The 19,917-nt window shown below is 36.3% G+C and overlaps 1 protein-coding gene across 3 annotated transcripts in view; it reads right to left on the reverse strand.

The window, feature by feature from the left end:
• Positions 1-427: 427 nt before the first annotated feature.
• The window catches only part of ADCY7 (adenylate cyclase 7), a 62,550-nt gene continuing 43,060 nt past the window's right edge, over positions 428-19,917 (reverse strand). For 2 of the 3 annotated variants that reach the window (XM_084533953.1, XM_084533954.1), the window contains 17 exons: positions 18,743-18,928; positions 18,584-18,627; positions 17,549-17,629; positions 16,677-16,749; positions 15,780-15,877; positions 14,972-15,056; positions 13,256-13,393; positions 11,991-12,053; positions 11,360-11,410; positions 9,854-10,020; positions 7,478-7,559; positions 6,746-6,901; positions 5,898-6,044; positions 5,369-5,476; positions 4,166-4,280; positions 3,400-3,524; positions 428-3,291 (listed from right to left, as the gene is read on the reverse strand). In XM_084533953.1, coding sequence (XP_084390079.1) covers positions 3,145-3,291; positions 3,400-3,524; positions 4,166-4,280; positions 5,369-5,476; positions 5,898-6,044; positions 6,746-6,901; positions 7,478-7,559; positions 9,854-10,020; positions 11,360-11,410; positions 11,991-12,053; positions 13,256-13,393; positions 14,972-15,056; positions 15,780-15,877; positions 16,677-16,749; positions 17,549-17,629; positions 18,584-18,627; positions 18,743-18,928 — 1,866 coding nt within the window. In that variant the 3' untranslated portion in view covers positions 428-3,144. Of the gene's footprint in view, positions 3,292-3,399; positions 3,525-3,628; positions 3,974-4,165; positions 4,281-5,368; positions 5,477-5,897; positions 6,045-6,745; positions 6,902-7,477; positions 7,560-9,853; positions 10,021-11,359; positions 11,411-11,990; positions 12,054-13,255; positions 13,394-14,971; positions 15,057-15,779; positions 15,878-16,676; positions 16,750-17,548; positions 17,630-18,583; positions 18,628-18,742; positions 18,929-19,917 lie in introns of those variants that run through there. The other variant, XM_084533955.1, reaches the window with a different exon arrangement.

The following is a 19,917-nucleotide window of genomic DNA, read 5'->3' on the forward strand; positions in this document are numbered from 1 at the left end:
AAATAAAATATTAACTGTTGTGCTTTTTTCCCCACAGTAGTGGCTAATTGTAGCTAATTACTTTGAAATACTTCAGGGAATGAGTTTTTCAATTAATATTTAACTCATTTTCTTGGTACAAGAGACGGCAAGATACAACACATTATTGGCTCAGTCCATAGCATCTTATTTCCCATCATTTATCTTTCATATTGTGCAGTAGAAGGCCAGATGACAGAAAACAGAGCATGGAAATTTTTCTTTAGCTGTTGAATGTAAGTATATCACACTATGTATTTTCTACTTAAATAAATTCTCAAAAATATGAGTATCAAATTTACTTAGTAAGTAAAAACAATCTCATTAACTCTATAGAGATATATCTTATGTATCATGCCTCCTGTTTATGGGGAAACTTCATCAAAATAATTACAAAAAAACAAACAAGTTCCAGGAAGTTCTTTATTTAATGGTAAAAAGAAAAGTTTGTTCTTTAAAATAGATTCCTATTTCAAAACACATTATTAGCTCTTCAAATTAGATACAATGCCATTTTTACAGTTCAAAAAACCACAGTAATGCTGTAAAGATTTTCAAACAAGATTACTTCTTCAATCTTAAGTTTCACAGTTCTCAAGAAATGACTGCTAAAAACAATTACTTAAAGACAGTTGCCATGTAAAGTGAACTTATTCTCTGGTTGAATATAACTTTCTTTGTATACACTTCCAGTTCTGCTAAGTTAATGTCATTCTCAGCTATAACCCCTTTTTCTTTACATGTGGTTTCCAACTTTCTCCATTATGTAAGCTAAAATTGAGCAGTGTAAGTACGCAATGTCCTTTTAAAACCACGACAAGAAAACAAACAAACTACTAATTCCAGTTCAAAAGCTACAGCTTTTTATACCACTTCTGTAAATGAGGTTAAGTTTAAGTTATGCCCAAGCAAGTTACTAGCCTGATAGGCAATATAATGTAAACAAAAGCATTTCAAAATGCTGTTACAGACAGCCAATTTTTCATAGATAACTTACACCTACGTTCTACTAGTTCTGTGAACAGAAACACTTCAGAGCCAGCTCTATCTATAGGCATAATGCACTTTCCAAAATATATTAGAGGCAAATCATGACTTTACGTAACATATGACATCAAAGACTGCTGAAAGGAGCCTTTGACACATGCATGGTCCTTGTAAAACAATAAATATCTCAAGATAAATGCTTGCTGAGCATCTGTTACTACAAATGCACAACATACAAGAGTAGCAAAAGCTGTTTGAAAGTTTATTCAATTGCAACACTGATCTGATACTGACAAGATGCCAAGTCTGAAACTTCCTTCTTCAGCTGAGTCCATACATGACCCAGAAAACCTCAAACCAAGGTTTTCTAACATGCTATTTCCTGTCGGAGGCTTACTACAGACAGTTTTGACCTACCAAATTGAAAAAGGCTGTAAGCACAAGTTTTAATCCACAGTTGGACAATATCTAGATTTGTTTCTGTCTTGAAACATAGTCACTTCATCTTCTAAAGAAATTACACAGTAATTAGAAAGTGGCAGTAATGCATATGACTGCTTGTTAAAAACTTTTCCAGTATAGCTTAGTAGTAAACCCAAAGATTAGTAAGTGCTGCTTTGTTTGTAGAAGTGTAAGGATTAACAAAGCAGATGTACAACTTACTAATCACTGTGCTGTTTAGTCATACTCCGTGTGGTATGAAGGGATAAAGGGAGAATCCATCCTTAGTTAATGCATACATTTAGGCAGGAGATATTATTATAAAATACTGTCATTCCACCAACAGAAAAGAGATTGATTACAAGAAGTAGAAAAATGCTAATTTACAAACTAAGAGCAAGCCGATTTCCATGATCATCTTACCAATGCACCAAGCATACTTTCATGTACGAAAATGTTAAGAACATGATCAAAATGTTAAGAGCATGAAAATTTAAGAACATTTTTCCACACTTCCTTTTGTAATTTTAAAAACCAAACTGTTTCATAAGCTGCATTGCATTTCAAAGGAATTCAAACCAGCAAGTAGCTAGTCAAATTGGAGAAACAAAAATAGGAAAAAAAAAAAAAAAAAAGGAAGAAAAAAAGAAAGCCCATCTCAGTTGCAGTTCTGTTTGTACAGTATTAGAAACAGTAACAGTTACTATTTTATTAGTTCTGTTTTTCAGTTTCCAAACTGTTCAAAAATGTCCTCAAGGATACAGTCAGTATGCAGAATTCCAGCTGGATGTCAGTGATACAAGCCGTTATCTGAGCCCGTCTAACCAAGCATTCAGCATAAATGCAAAATGCAGGTGCCCAGTGCTCCTCAAGATTATTATTGTTGTTTTGGGTTCTTTTGAAATTTCAAGCCAGAATTTTTAAAGAACATTCTCCTATGTGACTACGAAATCTGCATGCAGATGCTAAATACAGAAGCACAGAAATACAAAGGATGATATGTATTAGAATGTAAACACTCAACTAGTTTAAAGATTTCTGAACAGCTGCTGGTCAGAAAAAACATTTATACTACTGTAGAAGATAAGATAATGAAGAAGGGATCCAAACTGCGCAATTAATTCCCTCCACAACCAAAGGAGCTCAGCACAATTATCATATGATATATTGGAGTTTACTTGCATTTCTCTTTCTGTTATTCAACTGTCTTCTGCCATGAAGTTTGTTTAGCCTTAAAAGCAGGGTATGCGGTGCCCAGAGTATCATCTCAGTATGTCTGTGACAAATGCAATACTGTGTGCAGGTGTGACAAAGAATGAAGCAGTGGAATGTTTTAAGGTGGTAAAGAGTTCTACAGTGCATCCACACAGGTGGTTACTGGAGCTGTTAGACACTCACAGTGCAGGGAAGGACAGGAACTAACCGAAAATGCTTCATGCAAATTCCAGGTAAATTCTCAAATAACTTCGGGAAAATGTAGTCTTTTTCAAACTGGTGGTTCCATGTCTTCTACAAACTTCTCAGAACTTCTTTCAAAAAACAACAACAAACATAACAACATTCTCCGATCTTTTGAAGTAGAAGACGTATGAAAGTATATATAGTTTTGAATAATCTCCTTTACATAAGGAGGGAAATTTTAAGTCTTCACAGAAGGGAGGCAGTTCTAAGTCTACTTTGATTAACTTTGTCATAGCCTCAGTTCAGTCCAATACCTTGGAATTTGGCCGTCTCAGTGCAAACAAAGTAGGTCCTCAGTTCTCCCTTGCCTTTGACATTAATGAGTCCCCTACATTCACATGAATATCCCAGCTCCTGTAGTATTCTACTTGTTTCTTCTGTGACCTTTGTGTGAAAAGAATTAGAAAACTCCTGTGAAATTCTACTTATTATTCAAATAAATAAATAAACAATTAGAAATAATTTCTTAGACATTCCAAGGCTCACGTTTACCTGGATTTTCCCAAGTTCCCCTGTACTCTCCATTCTGCTAGCAACGTTAACAGTGTTGCCCCAAATATCATACTGTGGTTTCCGAGCACCAATTACACCAGCAATCACAGGGCCATGATTTATCCCTGTATAAATAAAAGCAGGAGTCATTACTAAAGTAGGTAGTTATATGTTACCTACCTTCATTATTAGCTATAAATTGTGACCTTCAGGGAAATAAATTTAAAAAAAAAAAAAAAAAAAAAAAAAAACACTAACCCTGCTACACTTTTCTGGCAGTATTATCACTGTTCTATAAAAATAGTACTGAATTTCATGAGATGGGAGGTCACTCATTCATTATATAATGGAAGTCCAAAATGAGCTAGGGCAGAGTTTATGCCAAAGCAAAACGTTTCTACTTTAAATATATAGAAATATTTATTTCTATAATGACAATACTGTCTTTAGCTGACAGTTAATAATTACAGACTACCTCCCTCTTCACCCATACCTGTAATTTTCTCCAAACTCATCCAGCTGCTGTCTTCCTATTGCTCCTTTCAGTGATTAGAAAAGCCCATCCCTGACATTCCTATAAGTTTGGCATATTTAAAAAGTGAGACAAGACAACACTACCTTCAGCTATTCATCATCCAATAATAATAAAATTACTGTATTCAGTTTTAAGCAGGGCTCCACAGAACTCCATTTACTTAAGTCATCCTGCCTCATTGTTAATTTCCAAGGAGCTGCAGAGTTCATGTTCTTCACAAACTGAACTTACCAATACGTAAGCGGAAATTGTTAAAGGAATGTCGGTTGATTCCATCCAGTTTACTCATCAGGGCAATTCCATATTCCACCATAATCCCAATGTGTGCATGCTGTCTCTCCTTATCCTACCATTTACAACGTGTTAATGATCAAATAACAACACAGATGATCATATTAGACTGGTTTATATTCAAAACCAGTACTGTTAACGAATAAAGTATATAAGGATGAGGCTACACAATGAAATTGCACAGTTCAACAAATATTTAAAATGGATTAAATTCAACTGGCATGGCTAGTCATAATGAATTTATGTCTCTCCTACTGAATTCACAGAATTGCACAGAATCACAGAATGGCCGAGGTTGGAAGGTACCTCTGGAGATCATCTGGTCCAACCCCCCAGCCAAGCAGGGTCATGCAGTGTGCATTGCACAGGATGGCATCCAGGCAGGTTTTGACTATCTCCAAAGACAGAGACTCCACCATCACTCTGGGCAACCTGTTCCAGTGCTCTGTCACCCTTACAGTAAAGGAGTAAAGGTTTCTCATATTCAGCCAGAATTTCCTGTGTTTTGGTTTGTGTCCACTGCCTCTTGTCTTGTCGCCAGGCACCACTGAAAAGAATCCGGCCCCATCCTCTAGACACCCTCCCAGTATTTTATAATTCCATATTTAGAGTTCCATATTTAATGTATATGCTATGTAACATATAGGAAGAGCACCTGCATGCATCCTAATGTCACATACAATCCTGCTAGCCTGAGTACAGAAACTGGTCTTAATTTTTTTGGGTTACAGAATGTTTCAGATTCAGATCTAATGAGATATTTGAGGCTTCTCTTTTTGTGCCAGTTCTCAGCTATCTAAAGCTTCCTGTCAAATTATAAGATGGCTTTTTCTCTGGCAGCCATTCTTCCTTATCTCCAGAGCTATTCTGTTATGCATCTAGAAATGCTAAGCTACTGTAATCAGAGATAAAAGATGTAAGAAGTATGCAGTCTTGACTCTTGCTTAGAAACTGTGAATTCAATGAGACAAAACAGTTTTGTGATCATCCACATTTCAGAAAGTTATCTTGGTGATTTACTTCCTTTTTTCCATCACACTTCATTCTGCTACTTTGAAACATACATGCACACACACAGCTTCACGAAACACATACAGCACTGACGGTAGATTTCAGAAAAAAAAAAAAAAACAAAACACATACCTGGTTGTTCTCTTGGCCTGGTGTAACACTGAGGCCAGCTGCTGCCATATAAGTGCTTCCAATGGTTTTTATTTTTTCAACACCACTAAATTTAGGTTTTAGCAAGAGCTGTTTGAAGGTAAGGAAAATAGAGACAGAGACTTTAATAGAATATTTCTGTGTGTGATTTAACCGGAAATCCTATGCTGCCTGCAATAAACACTGGACATCTGTAGGAACACTATCAATCACATGAATGTTAGATAAGAAAGCACAAAGTATTCATTTAATCTTTTTGCTCTAATAGCTCGTAAGAGAAATGAAGCAACTACTGAAATTCACAACTTTGAAGCCATACTACTAACGAATTAGATGATCCCATCAGATTGAATATATTTTATTTCGAAGATTTCAAGGCTGAACTCAAAATATTAGTTAAGCATAAAAGCCTTTTTTTTTTTTTTTTTTCTCTTTCCACGGCTAACAGATCTATTGAAACATTTTGCAGCAAAACCATAATCCGGTCCATTTTAGCCAGAAGCTTAATTACCTCATCAAAATCAGCAATGATTTCATTTAACAGCCGCAAGCATTCCAGACCCTCTTTATTGACATCACATTCAGTATAGAACACCTTAAAATCTGGCACTGATGCAAACATGACACAGACACAGTCATAAGATTGATGGTACCAGTCCTACAGGAAAACAAACAGTATAGTTAGATATTGTCTGCAGCTGACTTACACCACAGGCACTCAAAATTATGATTATTGTTTGCAAACAGTAATCAAATCACAATTTTCTTTGGAAGCCAGCTACAGATCTTTACAGTTGGTTTGTCCAATTTTATCAGAAACATTAACAAAGTTGATGTGCCTAAGGAAAAACTGCTGAGATATCTACATATCTCAAAGATTCTTATCTGTTCTGGACAGTGCCTGTTTTCTCCCACTTACCATAGCTTTGAAATCAGCAAAATATTTATTCTGATAACATGCTGGCAGAATCAAAAATGTCTTTTAAAAATCACTATCAATGAACTTTTCTCACAGGGTTGTTACCACAGAGATACTATCTGTTGGTCAACTAACTTCTTTAGAAAGAAGGTCTATCTTCTCCAGTGAATTATGGTCTTTTGAATGCAGTAAATCATTAAATATTTGCCAAATTCACTCTGCCCCAAAGCTGAACAATCAGTTCTGAAAAACAAATTTCAGAAACTGACACCAGAAGTTTGTGCTTTCTGAGCCTGTCTAGATAGCAGATTAGGTTTACAAAGTTCTTGGGATACAAACAAGATGCAAAATATTGCAGTGTTCTGTGTGCTTGTTGGCCCGATGTTCTGTGTCACACTGGTCCAATTTACTGTCATTCATATGTTAGAGACTAAACATACCTCATTTCGTTTTTCCCCAATGAAATATGCAGCGACATGTGCTGGAAGTACATTTTCCAGCAAAAGCCTGTTAACATTCTCCATCGTTTCAAACTGTTCATGTTCTTTTTTAAACTTATTCTTCCACAGACAATCCAGTCGACAGTAATAATCAATCTGCAAATGAATCCAATACCCTAACTTAAATCCATATAACATCTCACTTAAATATATAATGAGTTAAATTATTTCAAAAGCATAGTAGCCGTAAGATTTCTTCCAGACATTTTGAACTTAAACAGTTATGAACTGTGTGCCTCAAAAACGGAAATCAGAAAAATATGAAGCAGTCACTACAAATGAATGCCATTAAGGTAGCATCAGATGTATGTACAACAACGGTATTTTAATAAAACAATAACAACAACAATAATAATCACAGTAATAATACAGTGATGGTTTTGAATTGAATTACTACATTTAGGATAAATAATCACAATGGATTCAAATTGCAGGAATTTCTAAAAAGTTCTGACTTCTGTAATATACATACTATTGAAAAAATAAAAACGTTCCTGCCCTTTCACAGTAAATTTTTTTGGCATTATCTACAGTCCACAAGTACAAGAGAAAAAAAGATAAAACTATATACATTAATTTAGCGCACAATTTCAATAAATGACACGTTTGCATTGTATTTAAATCAACTTGCTGCAAGTAAGAGAATTAACCTATTGCTTTTTATATACATACCTGTTTTGCAAGTAATATTAGGGTTACATAAAACAGAACCAGATATATATTAACCATTATCCTCGGCTCTTCAATGAAAAGCCTGAAAACAAGAAAACAATACAAAATCATCTGTATCCTTTAAGAAAATCCACACGACTAAGGGTTGGTTTGAGAGTGGGATGGGGAGCAGAAAGCATAGCAGAAGAGGATGTCTTTGTGCACATATATATTACCAATTCATTCGTGCCAATAGCTGCCTGGTTATCTGATTACCCTGATAGTGAAGAAAGATAATCATTCAGTTCAGTACATGAACTGTGTCTGACACAATGACAAAATGGTGCTGAAACCCTGTTAAGTAGCTATTGTAATGAGATGTTCCCTCCCCACACTGTCCTACGAAAAAACAAAACAAAACAAAACAAAAACAAACAAACAAACAAAAAAAAAAACATAGTAAACAGAACCTTGAAATAGGAAAACAAACTTTCTTATTGTAGTGGGTTTACATGGCAAGGTTTTGGTAGCAGAGGGCCATAAGGGTGGCTTCTGTGAGAAGGATCTAGAAGTTGCCCCATGTTTGGTAAGGGCCCCACTGTTGACCAGAGCCGAGCCAATAGGCGATGTTGTTTTGTGCCTCTGTGAGAGCATATTTAAGACAGGGAAAAAAAACGCTGCGCCACACAGCAGCTGGGAGAGTGAGAGGAGTGAGGAACAGCCTTGCAGGGACCAAGGTCAGTGAAGGAGGAGGGGGAGAGGTGCTCCAGGTTTCGGAGCAGAAGTCCCCTGGGCCCTGTGGTGAGGACCACGGTAAAGCAGGCTGTCCCCCTGCAGCCCATAGAGTACCACAGTGGAGCAGGGTTCCACACTGCAGCCCATGGAGGAGACCACGGTGGAGCAGGTGGCCCTGCACCGACGGAGGCTGCCGCCTGTGGAAGACCCCTGCCGGAGCAGATTCTGGGCCGGACCTGTAGCCCGTGGAGAGGAGACCATGCAGGAGCAGGTGACCTGGCAGGAGCTGCTGCCCGTGGGGGAGCCAGGTTGGAGCAGTTTGCTCCTGAGAGATGGACCTCATGGTACGGACCTATATCTGGAGCAGTTCCTGAAGAGCTTCTGCCTGTGGGAAGCCCACACCAGATCAGTTCAGCAAGGACGGCATCCCATGGATGGGACCCCACAGCACAGGGGATGAGAGTGACTGAGAAGGAGCGCTACAGACTGACCATAACCCCCACTCCCCTGTTCCCCTGCGCCACTCGGGGGGAGGAGGTGGAAGAGGGTGGATGGGGGGGAAGGTGCTTTTGATTTCTTTCCTTTGTTTCTCACTTCTCTAGCTTGTTAGTAATAAGCAATAAATCTTACTGTCTCCCTATGCCGAGCCTGTTTTGCCCATCACAATAATTACTGCGTGATCTCCTTGTCCTTATCTCAACCTTTGAGCCCTTTTCATCATATTTTCTCCCCATTCCTCTTTGAGGAGGGGGAGTGAGAGGGCAGTTGTGGTGGAGCTCAGCTGCCCACTCGAGCGGAACCACCACACTTGTTTGTGGAAGGGAAGCTGATAATAAATAAAAACCTGAATTTCTAAAGCAAATGTAACCATTAAATCACACCTGTACAGAATTCCACAGAAATCTGAGAGATCATTCACATTTCATAGTAAAATCAGTCTCTTAACCCATTATTCGTTTTCACTAATGTATCAAAGTAAATTCTTGTGATATGAACAATCTGGGATTTCAAGGCAAAATTAAGAGCTCATTTAGGCTTTTTTAAGCACTGAGAACTCACAGCTAGCCTCTGCAAAATAAAATAATCCTAATCTTCAACTATGAGAATATGCTAAGAATATAGGAAACAGACTTGCAAATGAAGAATAAAAGCTTTCCACATGTGATTTTAGTATTATTGTAGTTTCTTCAATTAGATCAGATAAGTTGCTGTTACTGTTCAAATTATCATGTAAGCAAATGAAGAGTTCACTATCCTGTTGGGCACATCCGGCAAACGCAGCTTAGGAATCAGATTTATCAAGGCTTCACTTCGCATCTTACAAGAAAATCTACCCTACTACAAGACTAATATTCTACCCCTTCTTTCCCTCCAGTCTTTAACGCAAGCTAATTTTCCAGATATCTTAAAAGCCACATGGTAGAATTGTTCAGGGAAACAAACAAACAAACAAACCCCACACCTCCACTCTCTTTCCTTTACAAGTGAATAAACAAGTACAAATGGTGATACGGTCTAATGAGATTTCTGAGTCATTAACTTTACAAAAAGGTTTATAATGTCTGATTCATGCCATTATGGTATTTCAATATTCTAGAATGCATACAAAGATCCAACACCTTAAATAGAATATTATTGTTCATAAGAAACTTTATACTGCACCTGGTACGGTTGACGGATAGACTCAAGTTCCAAGGCTCTGGAAGGGTATTGAAAATGAAGAGGTATACAGTCACAGCAATAGACAGGAGGAGAACCTTGAGTTCGAAGCTCATTTGAAGAAATACCGAGCAAGCAATGAACCCCAAAATGCAGCAATATGCATAATACTGTAAAAGAAGATTTTAAATGCAGTTGTGTTATTCACACTTTATGCACGTGCAACATTCAAGCCATAGCAAATGCTTTAAGTTCATGACCATCATAAAAAGAAATTATAACCACTTAATCCTTTATTTTTAACTGTACTAAATGCAGAATTTAACGCTTTTTATAGCTACTAGTTTTTAATTTGTTAAAGATGAACATTTAAACAAGAAGAATTACATTAATATGAGTGGTATGAGTGTTGAGAATTTATTTTCTGAAGACTAGTAATTTAAGCAATTACTTATTTCAAGGTCAGGACTAACTTACTTTATATTCCAGTGAACTGGCTCTGAAGCACAAACTCCTGAATTCTGGTCCTCTTTTTAATAGTGCTCCCTTTGTAACCTTAAGCTGATAGCATATTCCCATCTCCCCAGCTTGTAACATGTAAGGCTGTGAGCAGCTCTCCAACCTTAGGCACAACTTCTGCATGAGAACTTTGATGCATTATCAAGCTAGAGCCATTATCCAATGGAAGGCATGAAAAATTTCATAAGGAAATCACAGTGCAAGCCTGGCTTCCACATTCAGCGAGCAGCTGGGAACTTTCAGAACATCAGTTGCTACAGAATTCATTGCAGAGACAGGATTGCTCTCCGCTGCCACAGGTACAGATGTGGTTTACTTCAGTCTACAGACAATTCAGAAATTACCTCTGCTTCTGTTCCTCAAGAGTTTATTTATCTTTATGCACATAGGATCACATTATAGCAGCTTTTCACCCATAACAGCACTGACAGACCTACCACATATCTGGGAGATTTTTAGACTAAGCAAAAATTTCTGATGAAGAAAATGAAGCTAGAAAAATTTTTTGGACAACTCAGAATCAGACCACCTATAGCAATGCATTGTACCAACTTTGTCATCCTAATGGCTTTGAGTATAACTTTCAAAAGATAACAAGCACACAGTTTCAACCCCACAGCCAACCCTCTGAGAGCACAAGTCTGTTTGCCATTTAAGCCTTTTCATTCTGCCACAGTACTTTACTGGGATAACTGCAAATTCAGTTCTCATTTCACAAACAATCACCACCCTGTTCTGCTGCTTTTCCTCAAAGTTCTAGACCTACTTTTAATTTTGCCTTTTGTTGTTGTTGTTGTTGTTTAAAACATCAAAAGTCATGTTTCCTTCATCACTGCAACAACAGCAGAAACATCTCAATTTCCTTTAGAACTGTGATGCTGCCAGATGCCTAAAAAGCTGTTTTATACAGCAACAGAACCTGCCAGTTATCTAGAATATATATAGTATTCAAATATCTGAGTTTTAAAATAAAACATATTCACTACTTACAGTTTTCTCAGTGAAGTATTCAGTTGTGTTTCCAAAAGACTGATTTTCAGGCTTGCAAGAATAGAAAATTACTAGATGAGTACAATTTGCATTACATTATGTATGACTTTTCTGTCACAAGGACTTCGATTAAAAGGGTCCTCACATGACCTACTATGCATTGTTCAATAAAATGCTCCTCACCTGAAGGGTTGACCAGGTGACAAAGGAGCATCACAAAGATTTGAACAATCTCAAAATAGAAAGCTATTCTGAAGCTAAAGAGCTAAAATACTACATCAGTAGGAATAATACTTTTGTGCAGTTAACGAGTGCTGCACCTAACTATCCCTAACACAAATGCCAGGGAACACCTCTCAAAAGTGTTGAGTAACCAAAGTAAGCCAACTTTGGCTTTACCCGTAGTATGAGACTTTTGAAAATCCGTAGAAGATGCACAGTAAAGTCATGGGTAATAACAGAAAATATTGCTAGAACTGCCTTGCAGCAGTAGTGATCTTTGTGTTCAATGGTTTAAGAATTCTGTTTTAATAAAAGCAGGAAAAGATAGCAAAACACTGCCATCCATCTATATTCTACACACTATCCAAGCCTCATTTCATTTTATCTTAGATATGAAGACATTACTCACATAGATGGTGCCATTCACGTAATTTGATCTAGTAAAGTTTGCAGTACTGTTTTTTCCAGTAGTCTGATTCGTTAGCAAGAAAAAAAAAAAAAAAAAAGACAAAACAACATACAAACTGGTTAGCAGGTAGTCATTCATTTTAAGATTTTTTGCTGCTTGTTATACAGTGAGTCCTGATTTGGCTCTCTTTCAGTGCTACTGCAACTTAAGTGTTAGAACTCCATATCCCATATAGCTTCAATTAACTATACATTCACACGCAAGGTAACGAGAAGGTTAGAATTGCCAAGTATTTACTTACTTTTCTATTTGGGGGTGAAGTTTCGCATTACAGCTAATCTAATCTAAGAGCTAACTGGCGCAGACATTATCCTACTGTCTCCCCCACCAGTTTCACAGCTGCTGTTCCTGTTTTCTTTTGGGCTGTCTCTGGTGGTGTTTAAATGACACCACTGTGAGTTAATTCAAGGACCCAAGCCAGCAGAAAAACCACCTTACAAAAGCTACAATACAGCTTTCAGAATAAACTCCCCATGGAATCAGGAGAATGGCAGACAGAACACAGGATAGGAAGAACATCACCTTTGCTAGCTAGCTATCAGACAGGTTTAACTGTTAACATGATGTCACATAAAGCTTGTTTAAAACAAAACACAAAAACACAAATGACATGGTCTTGAGCATAACATAACTCCAAAGGGTATTTTTTCATGTGTGTTCCCCAGATGCAGCAAAATACTCAAACTAAATTTAAAAGATGGATTCTGCTTGCTTCTTAGTCTAGCCACAATGTCTTTGGTTTTAAAAGAGAGCTGAGCTATACACCTCCCCTCCACCACCTATATTGTTCCTAGGTAGTGAGCATAACAGAGTAAACCACTTAACCTACATCAGCCAAACATTTAAACCCACATAAAATACTTGAAGACCGTCTTAGTGATGATAGTCATAATCAACGGTAATTATAAATGCCATCTTGAAAGCAAGAAGAAGTGACAGAAACATAGATCTCAAGTCTATTGCAAGAACTTCTAGTTCTACAAACTACTCTTTTTTTGCTTTGAATTATTTTACATTTTTACAATATTCAAAATATTTTTTATTGTTAATTTTAATGACATTGTGCATTACCCACGTGTAAATCAACTCAGGTGGAAACTGGACATCAGAAAAAAAGCAAAAAGCAAAGTAATTGATAAAAAGAATAAAGAACATTGCTCGAAGTTACAATATGTTCACAGAATGAAGGTAATGTGATTACTTACCAAGTTGAAGATACCTATAATCAGCAAGGCACCTATAGTGATGACTGCTAAAGGAAGCCTAAGTAAAGGCGTTGTTTCCACCTTTTCTGAGATAGCACAAAGATGGCGCAGAAAAAGCCACCTTTCTGAGCATTGCTTCTGTAAAATAAAATAAAATAAAAATATAGTTTTAATGACATGACCAACATTTTGGTACGTGTGAAGAAATATTTATAAATTTAAAAATACTTTTGTCTATGCAAAAGAGTCAAGGCTCATTGTTAGGATCCAAATTTAGAGCTCTGAATCTAGTAATTCAGATTTAATGCCTCATGCCTTAAATTCCATACTTGGAAATTGAGATAATGACTTCTGATTTCAAAACTTATCAATGTTATCGTTGGGCAATAACATTTTTTTGAATGTCTACTATAAAAATAGCAAACTATGATCTGATTGAAAGTGCTAAATAAATATTTATAAAAACATAGTGACAGCCTGCGCTGTATTTTTTATTCAGCTATATAATACTTCACTAGAACTAAAGTTTCAGATGACTACATCAAAACCAAAGACAGTTCCCTTGCCATCCTAATAGCCTTCATTTATTGCTTCAGAGAAAATATATTTGGTAAAGCATATGCTTTTAGAAGACTGCAAACATTGTTCAAGGACGCTATACTCAAAGACTGCCAGTGTAAAACTCAAGCCTGATGCAGTTGTCATCTTGGAATTTTCTTTTTTTTTATCTGTGTGTTTTACATACGTAGAAACTATACATGGATACAGATACACACACATCTCTATATAGACATACACACATATAAAATCCATATAAATAAAAACTACTATGTAAATGCCGTGCATGTTACCTATTTTTAAATTAATAATAAAATTTTACATATGTAGAGTGCACTGTTTTTACCTTTCCCTTTTACGCAATTTGAACCTGGCTCTGTAAAAGACCACCTTTCTGTGACAGATTTCCAGGAAGACCACCCTCATTAGTTTGCAACAAGATGATGGTGGGATGATCTCAACAGAACTTCAAAGTGCTCTCCCACCCTTGCTCTAGCACAACGAAGATTTGATGAGTGTAAGGAACACTCTAAAATTCCTTCCCTCTCCAACCCCCAGCCTCCAGACAGTTCTTGGAGAAGAGATGGAGTTTATTTCATTTTGCACAGTTGAACTCTGTCACTACAGGGTGTTTTATGTATTTTTAAACAGCAATTGCAGACATTTAATGATGCAATGAGAAATTGATGTAATGGTGAATTATGGTGAATTTCGAATTCTAACAGCTATGAAATCGTTGTCAATGAATTATTCATATGTTTGTAGCTTTCACAGGGCTTTACAAATGATTATGAAAACTAACCTTGCATTCAAACTCCTTGAGAATTTAATCTTGTTTCCAGTATGGAAACCTCAGGATTTACAACCAAAATTACTATTAAGGATAAACACGGGAAACAAACAAACACAAACATAAAAGCAACCCCATCACACAAGTGTTAATACACTCTTCCCTCCTAGCCATCTATTCTGGCACTCAAATAATTTCAAATTACAGTAAGAACTCCAAAAGATGAGAATCTGTTTCAGACAGTCCAATCTACTGGTAACCTAAAGTTTCAGGCTTCTGCAACTCTTATTGAAATAAACAGCTTAATTCATCATCCTGTAAAATAGACTGAATTGTCAAATTATATCCATCTGCTTTTTAAAACTTACCATACATTTCTCAGCAAAGCATACAAGCAAAATAAGTACAATGATGATAGCAACAACACCAAAGGAGATTCCTAGTTTTGCAGTTCTAAACAGAAAAGAAAGCATTAAATAAAAGTGTTAAATGAAAATGTTTTTCAGACTGCACGTCAGACTAATGTTTGCTAACAGCATTTCTCAAAATTATAAATAGATTGTTCTTTTCTAATGGCACTGGATGTCCATAAAATAGCATAAGTTATTGTTGCTCTCTGTTGCATAAATATAACTTTAAATTATTCCACTCTGTCACTAAGGGCCTGAACTATTACCCCCACGCATAAATCACATGGAAATTGCGCTGTGATAGCTGTGAAAAAAAGCAAGTATCCCATAAAGGTCAGAAACATCAAATATCTGCTTTCTTGGAGATATGAGAAGAAACAGAAAATCCTTCCTTTTAGCTCTATTAAAAAAAAGGATTGCTGATCACTGTTTATTTTTTAAACCATTTTTCTATTCCTCACTCAGTCAGCAAGCTTACAGCCAACTATTGTTATAAAATAGTAATTATCAATCAACTGACCATCTCGCTGCATATATATCCAGTCATACATAGTATTTAAGAAATATTTCTATTTTATTTCCATACTGATATCTGGGCTGTTACGCCAACAATACGAATGCGCTCTTTTAGAGTCCTAGGAAGTGTATCTTTCTTAAGCATAAACCTTCAGGAACTCCAAAAGACTTCAAGAAGTTTCATGCACATGAGTTTCTTTTAAACCATTAGTTAATTTGAATTATAATTGATTAAAATACTGACACTTACTTTGGCATTATAAACATCTGTATCAGGAAAATGCAGAAGAACACAAAACTCGCACAGGCAAAGTAACTCTTCAGTTTTAGAATAGGAATGGTGCGATACTGAAACACAGATTATAACAAATCAGATTACTATAAAGAACAATTCCAGGATATTTTTTGAATCCTATTACATCTTTGTGATTACATATGCATACACAAATTTATACTGTACTGTTCAAAACACACAGAACTAAAAGGCAACAAAAGAAAATCAGTGAACAAATATAAACACAGTCCAAAGTATCCAAAGTGCAGTCCAAAGAATAATTTCTAATCTAGAGGGAAACCCACCCCTGAGTATGTAAATCAGCACTTCAGATACAAATGATCAAAATTTTACAAAAAAAAGGATATACACACAGTATATATAGATAGATAGATATACACTTTTGTGTGTGTGTGTACCAGTAACTATGTAAGGTGCATCACAGCACAGTGAATCAAAGAACAGAAAACATACTCTCTACCTAACAAATAAAGGTATTATACTTGCAATGAAGCAACCAGAAAAAAATATATATTTTTTCATTATATTTTATTTTTTAAATTCTCATTACTTTTGAAATAAGTTCTTTATATAATAAAGCTGATTAAAATCCTACTGGCTCCCTCATGGCAAGAATTTTACCGCAGGTCAGATACAATCTCCTTTAATTTCACATTAATAACCAGCATTATCAAGGAAGAGTGACCAGCTCAAATGAATCATGAGATCTGCTTCCCATTATCTATCATAAGCCTCTCTGGGTATGCAGTCATATCTAGAATCCAGTTTAAGAATGAAAACAGTTTCAAATATACTCATGCTGCTCTGAAGTGCAAAAGAAAGACTGAGAAGGATTGTTTTGATCTTACCAACCTCTTTTTCAAGACCAGGTTCTGCAAATATCAGTGAAAATCCATAGAAGTCATCAGATTTGCTACACCATGGACTACATACAAAGAGAAATGTGTTACAAGAAGTATGCAGCAGGCCCAGGGAAGAGTGCAAGAGCATTGTTGTAGTTACAACTCTGCAGTACACAGGGTGTTGGTGCCATGGTTTTATACACATCTGACAGCTCTGGAAGGTCTTTATGTTTCATAGGGTGACACATGAGCTGCTAAATTTTAATGTTGACAGGCAGATCCAAAACTTCCACAGACAGCAGTGTTTGCTAGTTACACACGAGATATAATCCCAGACTTTTTTTTTTTTTTTTTGAGTTTTAAATATAGGAACATATAACATGAAATGTTAGAGATGGCTTACAGCCTCCAAACACTGCCCATAGGTATTACCAGACATTACAGTATTAGCAGCCTTGCTATGATTTATGTCTTTATACATAAATTTTGTTCAGAACTACACCCCATTTCCTCATAGATCTTATCTTAATAATCAGAATGCAAATATTGACTTCCTATCCCTGTACTGCAGTTCACCTCATCATTTCAGAGGGTCCTAAGAAAAAAAAAAAGCAGTACTTTTGCTATTTCATAGTATCAGATCACATTGAACAGCTAAACTAACCATTTGCTTCTTGTTCTAATAATGAAAATAGTGATATTATTACTGCAAACTAAAGCAAAAAGAGAACTTCAGTAAACAAAACAAAAAAAAAAAAAAAAAAAGGAGCAAGACAAACTCCTGGTAATGTTTTCAAAAAATAAATTTGCTATCTAGACTTAAAATTGTGAATGCAAATTATTCTTGAAGAAAATATGAGAAAAAATTAAAGTACTGCATACTTCGTTGAACTGAGTCCCTCGATGGTTGACATCATTTCATCATAAATATCTTCTTCTATCCTTCCCTTTTGAGATGAATTTCTGTGAATATGAAGTCCATGTCACAAATGCTATTCAGAAACAATTAATGGCTTATAGATACAATTCCTCTTTATCCAAACTTCTTAAATATGTAGAAAAAGTTATGTACTGTGGGATTATCAGACATTGTTTATCTTATTTAAACAGCTTTTTGATAAATATATGTATCCTAAAACACATTAAAATAACATCTGGCTACTTTCAAAATCAGGCAACTATTTTAAAATAAATTATGTACTTTTTCAAATAGACCAAAGTCAAATGCATGGCAAGCACAAACATTAGCAAAGCAAAACTCCAAGATAGAAATCAGATTAGGTATGCTTTCTAGTGCTGATAATGGCAACATCAGAAAGCAAAGATGAAACTAGAAATTCCTATTAACTTCTCCTTCCTCTTACACAGTTATCTCGTAGTCCTATAAAAAGACAGTGTCCTCGTTACATCTAAATGTCAGTACTCAGAATCCTAGAAAGACAAGAAACCCAGGAATAAAGAGAGGGAAATGACATTTAAGCCACTTTGACAACTGAGTGTAACTGGCTGGCTATGAGTAAAGATGGGCTCAAAATTAGCATCCTTAACCACTAAGAGGTTAACCCAGGAATGTGTGAGCTGTTAGGCAAGGGAAGACCCTCTAATTATTTCTAAGTAATATAGTGGAGGTAAACAATATAACAAAGAGTATGTGCTCTTTAAGTACTTGAGCAACAAGATCATCCCACTACCAAAAACCAACAGGTTACTGCTGGGAATCAGCAAAGAAGTTGTTTTTTTCAGGACTTAAAAAAGGTCTTCACCAAGAAGGGATAATAGAAATGGCTTTTGCTGCAAGAAACTTGTGAAAGCCTTAAAGAGGAGTCTTTAAGGAGTCATCTGGGAGTCCTGTATCTTTCAAGAAAGAATGGCTTTTTCCTAAACCACAACAGTTGCTAAGCACCACCAAAACCAAACCTGTCAGAAGTCCTCTGGCGCCCAGTGGAACACAAAGGTATTTCCTAAAACAAATAAGGAATAAAGAACAAGTTACAACAACAGAAACTCAGCCTCAAAAAGCATCAGATTTCAAGTAGTTCAGATTTTTAAGATGACAATAATTATTTAAACCCCCACCTTTCTTTTCCTTCCTTGTGAAATGGAAGAGTCACTGCTCACGCTTTCCCTATGGTTCAGGTGGGCAAAGGGCCTGGCTGCTCCCCAGGACTCCAAATAACGTGTCATCCGAACAGATGCTCGCATCTTCAGCCCATCGTTAACTCTTGTTTTAGGGAGATGATTATTTGACACACACTGTTTGGACTAACAGAAAAATGCAGTAACTTAGAAAACAGAAAGTGATACAGATTACAAACAAATGAAGCTCAGGGTAGCTAAGTAGTTTAAGAACAATCTAGCAACTTACTAGGACTCTAAACATTCATTGGTGATGTGTCAGCCAACCTTTGTCTCACTTAACTAATTTGGGCTAGAGCAAATCATGACATAATTAATTTGGTTGAGCTCCCATTACAAGCCTTCACTTGTGAAACAACTTTCAAGCTTCCTGGTTTATAAGTGATGATGTGAGAGATCTGGGATCTCAGATGCAGTTTCCTTGCAGTCAGCACAAGAGCAGAAGCATGAGATATTCAATTTCTGAGCTAGGGCATATCAAAACATAGGTCAGGAGAAGATCCCACAAATGACACTCTGCCTTAGATGACATCCCTATGCAGCAGGTGAACAGCCAGGCAGTACTCATACAGCAGTACCTCCTTAGCTTCTAAAAGGAAGCTAAAACTACAGAATAAACTGATAAATCATTGACTGGTTAACTGCTAACATCTCATAGGTATCTTCAAGTGAGTAGGGACCATTTAAACAATTAGATCTTAAATGTGAGAATGTATGCAGTGTATATGATGTGTGTGTGTGCATGCACACTGTGGCATACATAAAACATACAAGTAAAACAAGCTTGAGCTGTTGATAATTCAAAGTGACTCCCATAAAGATCCTGAAGGAAAGGAGTTTGTCTTCATTCTTCTTTCTTTGAAAATATTTTATTGTCAACCACAAGCCAATTCAAACCATCAATACCCAATGTGTTTGTGGTTATCTGGCCCTAAGTAGGTAACCAGCAGTTATCTGTATACCTTGAAAATAAGGTGAATCTCATTGAAAACAGTGAGGAAGAAGTTGTCAGAAGCCACACCACAGAGAATATTTTAACTGAAAGTGGCTACGCAGTACAGATGCACTTTCGTTACTTCATCCCACCTTTTTACCTTAATTTGAGAGTCACACGG

Source organism: Aythya ferina, assembly GCF_964211825.1.
Source record: "Aythya ferina genome assembly, chromosome: 12".
NCBI classification, from domain to species: Eukaryota; Metazoa; Chordata; class Aves; order Anseriformes; family Anatidae; genus Aythya; species Aythya ferina.